The 3794-nt window shown below is 59.6% G+C and overlaps 1 protein-coding gene across 2 annotated transcripts in view; it reads left to right on the top strand.

The window, feature by feature from the left end:
- Positions 1 to 3461, top strand: part of UBALD1 (UBA like domain containing 1) — a 5793-nt gene extending 2332 nt beyond the window's left edge. Inside the window, exons 2-3 of one of the 2 annotated variants that reach the window (XM_021712333.1) lie at positions 1776 to 1838; positions 2448 to 3461. In XM_021712333.1, coding sequence (XP_021568008.1) covers positions 1776 to 1838; positions 2448 to 2723 — 339 coding nt within the window. In that variant the 3' untranslated portion in view covers positions 2724 to 3461. Of the gene's footprint in view, positions 1 to 1775; positions 1839 to 2372 lie in introns of both variants that reach the window. The other variant, XM_008058020.1, reaches the window with a different exon arrangement.
- The last annotated feature ends 333 nt before the right edge of the window (positions 3462 to 3794 follow it).

Here is a 3794-nt window from a genome sequence, read left to right as displayed (position 1 = left end):
CCCCCCCCCCGAGTTGGAGTCTCACTCTGTCGTCCAGGCTGGAGTGCAGTGACCGCTCCCGGCCACCACAGCCTCGACCTGCTGGGCTCCAGTGATCCTTCCGCCTCAGCCTTCCAAGTAGCTGGAAACTACAGGCGCACACTACCACACCTGGGTAGTTTTTTTGATTTATTGTAGAGATGAGGTCTCGCCAAGTTGCCCAGGCGGGTCTCGAACCTGTGGTCTCAGGCAATCCACTCACCTCGGCCTCCCAAAGCGCGGGATTACAGGCTGAGCCACCGCGCCAGCCTGAGGGCTGACTTTCAATGGATCACAGCGAGGGACTGAGTGGGTTTCTGGGAGTGTTGGCAGTGAGGGCCAGGAAAACCGGTGTCAGGCAGTACAGGCTGAGGGAGTGGACCTAGGGGTGGTTAGGTGATGGGGCACAGCGGCTGCTTCGGGCTCCAGGGCTGGGTCTGGGATTTGGCAGGGCCCTGAGGGCCCTCACACACTTACATGGGGCTCCCTCACCCAGCACTTGCATTTCCCTCCACATCCTCTGTGGGGGACCTGAGCCAGGACACACCAGATGCCAGCATCTCCCTCTGGGGCTCAGTGAGGTGTCCTGGAGTCCCCCTCCCCCAGTCACTGAGGACCTTGGGAACTGGCTGAGCCGACACCCACAGGAAGGGCTCTCTCCACCCCTTTCTCCCCACCCTCCTTGGCTGGTCCTGAGGGCTGTGTCTGGATTCATAGTCGGGCCTGACTCTATCTCTGCCTTTTGTTAACCAAGTATTCCTGAACTGGTCACTTCATGCCTCAGTTTCCTTGTTGGTGAGATGGGTGATACCAGTCCCTGCCTCTGGGGTCAGTGATGACAATAAATGCTCCTGTTTTGAGGGAGCTCTGCTGGGTTTCAGTATCTTGCTCAGTGTAGCCTGTGGCAATGGTGTGGAGGGAGATGTGGGGTGTCAGTGCCTCGCATGGAGCTGGCCTATAGCAGTGGCCCAGGAGCTGTGCTGGGCACTGTCGTAAATCCTGTGATGGGTTGAGTCCTAGGGCTGTCCTCCTGCTCCACCACCTTGAAACTGTTTGAGGAAGGCTCAGGTGAGAGAGTAAAACCCAGACCCTCCCAGCTGGAATTTGGCGATGTTACTATTACAAGGGAGGGAAACCTGGAAACCACCTAGTCCAGTCTCCTTGCAGTACAAATAGAGAAACTGAGGCCCAGACAGTGGCTACTTGGTCAGCTGAAGGCTACACTGGGCTGAGTCGTAGGTCTCCACTCTCTAGGCTTGGACCCCTTCCTCATGCTCCCTGGGTTCACAGATGAGGAAATGGAGACTGAGAAGAGTAGGGACTTTTGCCTCCATTGAGCTGGTGACAACCTGCCTGGAAGCTGCCCAGTCAAAGGCTTAGGCTTGGCTGAGCCATTAGGAGCCTCACAGCCTTTCCTCAGGAGACAGAGTGAGGATGCTGCCTGACCCTCACCCCCAGTCATGGTGATGAGGCCAGGTATGTGCAGAGAACAGGCTCTGGTGGCTATAAGCTCCTAATGGGCAAGTGGCAAGCAGCATTGGGAGTGTCTTCACAGCCACCTGGAGTCCGTGACTCCTCCTCGGGCAGCAGGAAGGGTTGGGTGTTACAGTCACACTGCCAGACTTCAGCACCCCAACTCACCCTCTCCCACTCAGTGGTTAGACCAGGATGGCCCCGAGTTCCTGAAGAGCCTGGGAACAAGGGCAACCACAAGGTGGCGGGTCCTGGAGGGTAAGCGTGGGTCTTTCTTCCTGCAGACAGCCCTCAGCGCCTTTTTCCAGGAGACCAACATCCCCTACAGCCACCACCACCACCAGATGGTAAGTGTTCCCTGGAGCCCCAAGGGGCATCCCCGCTGGGGTCTCCAGTCCTGGGTGGGGAGGGAGGAGACTAAGCACTTGGTTGCATAGGCAGCCCTGCCAGGTGGAGGAGCACGCTGTTGCCCATGGGGCTGGAGCTCCTTGGAGATGGGCCCACAGGTGTCAGGGCTCACTGGACTTCCACATTCAGTCCTGTCGGTGCCACTTCCCTGTGAGACCTGGGAACCTGGTCTCTGGAGCGCAGCTTCCCAGCTGAAAAGCTGGTTGATGGCGCGTGCCTCTCAGGCCCAGAGCTGCTGTGGATAGAGGCCTCGCCAGGCAGTGAGGGTGGGTCAGCTCATCTCGGGCCTTTTCTCTGTGAGCCCCTGGGCGATATACTGACTGGGGGGCTGGGGAGGCAGGTCCCGCTCAGGTGGCATGTGGGGAAGGGACACAAAGTCCTCTCAACAATGGACTAGCCGTGTGTTTCCTTCAGAGGAACAGGGGCCCTTCCAGAAAGGAGTACTCATTCCCCTCTCCTTCCTTCCCCCACAGATGTGCACTCCTGCCAACACCCCTGCCACGCCCCCCAACTTCCCCGATGCTCTCACCATGTTCTCCCGTCTCAAGGCCTCCGAGAGCTTCCACAGTGGTGGCAGCGGGAGCCCGATGGCTGCGACAGCCACGTCTCCCCCACCGCACTTCCCTCATGCCACCACCGGCAGCTTTGCAGCACCCGGCTGGCCAGCAGCAGCCTCGCCCCCGGGGGACCCACAGCACCACCAGCCACAGCCACCCCTGTGGACTCCAGCGCCCCCTTCTCCGGCTTCAGACTGGCCACCCCTGACCCCCCAACAGGCCGCCTCAGAACCAAGAGCCCACCCTGCCATGGAGGCAGAGAGATAAGGGAGGCCCCTCCCCCCTCCCGGAGGCCAGGGCCCTGTGGGGCGGGGGAGAGGATGTCTCCGCGGGTCGCTTCACCCCTTCTCTGTCTGCAATCCCATTCCCTGGAGCCCCGGAGGGGAGAGTGTGGACTCTAGCCAGGCAGGGACACATCTCACGCCAGCACACCAGGTGCTCGCACACATGTTCATGGAAGCAAGGCACAGCCCTCACCGCGTGGATGTGGTTCAGCATGTTTCGGGTGCCTGGTGGACAGAACTTCAAGAGCAAACAGCCTTCCTGCGAGTACTCACCCACCCTAGCCTGGGGGTGCTGTGGAGAATGGCCCAATGGGGACGCTGCTGGCTCCCAGCTCAGAGCTTCTTGGGGCCACGGGCCTCGCTCCTCCCTCGGGAATGCAGAGCCTTCTCCGCATGTGTGCGTGTCGCCGTGTCTGTGTATTTATATGTATGTTCTCTTCAAGAAGCAACCTAGTTTATGGGGCAGCTGGACTTTGCATGTTAGAGTGAGCCCCAAGCTCCTTGGCCGCCGCCCTCTCCCCACTGCCCTGCCTCCCCTCCCCTCCTCAGCAGCATTGTTGTTCCTTGCAGAGAAAAGGATCATGGGAAACTCCAGGACTCTTCCCATCCATCCCCCAGCCTGCCTGCTGGGGCTGCCTGCATGCCTCCCCCAGAGCCCAGGGTACCTGGGATCCATTTCCTTTCCCTCTTTTAATGAAAGAGAAGAAAACCTCCAAACCACCGCTAGACTCTGTGGTCTTGCCTTGTGTCCTAGGCTTTTCTGCCCACTGGCTCCATGGGGGCTGCCCAGAGCACAGGGCCACCCCCGTCTCCTGGGCTCCTCACTGCCGCTGCCTGTTGCTCTTTTTAGCCACAACATGCTCTGGTCTCCCGCCCATCCGAGGCTTTTTCCCATGAAGTTAAGTTCCTGGCCTGTGTTCCCAGAATCCCACTCTTTCCGCCCACCCCTCCCCCTGCTCAACTAGGCAGATCCTGACCCCAGTTACGAGCAGTCAGGGCTGACAACTGCCTTCCGTCTTCCCAGGCTTCACGTCAGGACCTTTCTTCTCCTATG

Source organism: Carlito syrichta, unplaced genomic scaffold (genome assembly GCF_000164805.1).
Source record: "Carlito syrichta isolate Samal-C Ts95f unplaced genomic scaffold, Tarsius_syrichta-2.0.1 Scaffold303189, whole genome shotgun sequence".
Classification (NCBI taxonomy): Eukaryota; Metazoa; Chordata; class Mammalia; order Primates; family Tarsiidae; genus Carlito; species Carlito syrichta.
The sequence above is the reverse complement of the archived record's forward strand: the minus strand, read 5'-3'. Positions and strand labels throughout refer to the sequence as shown.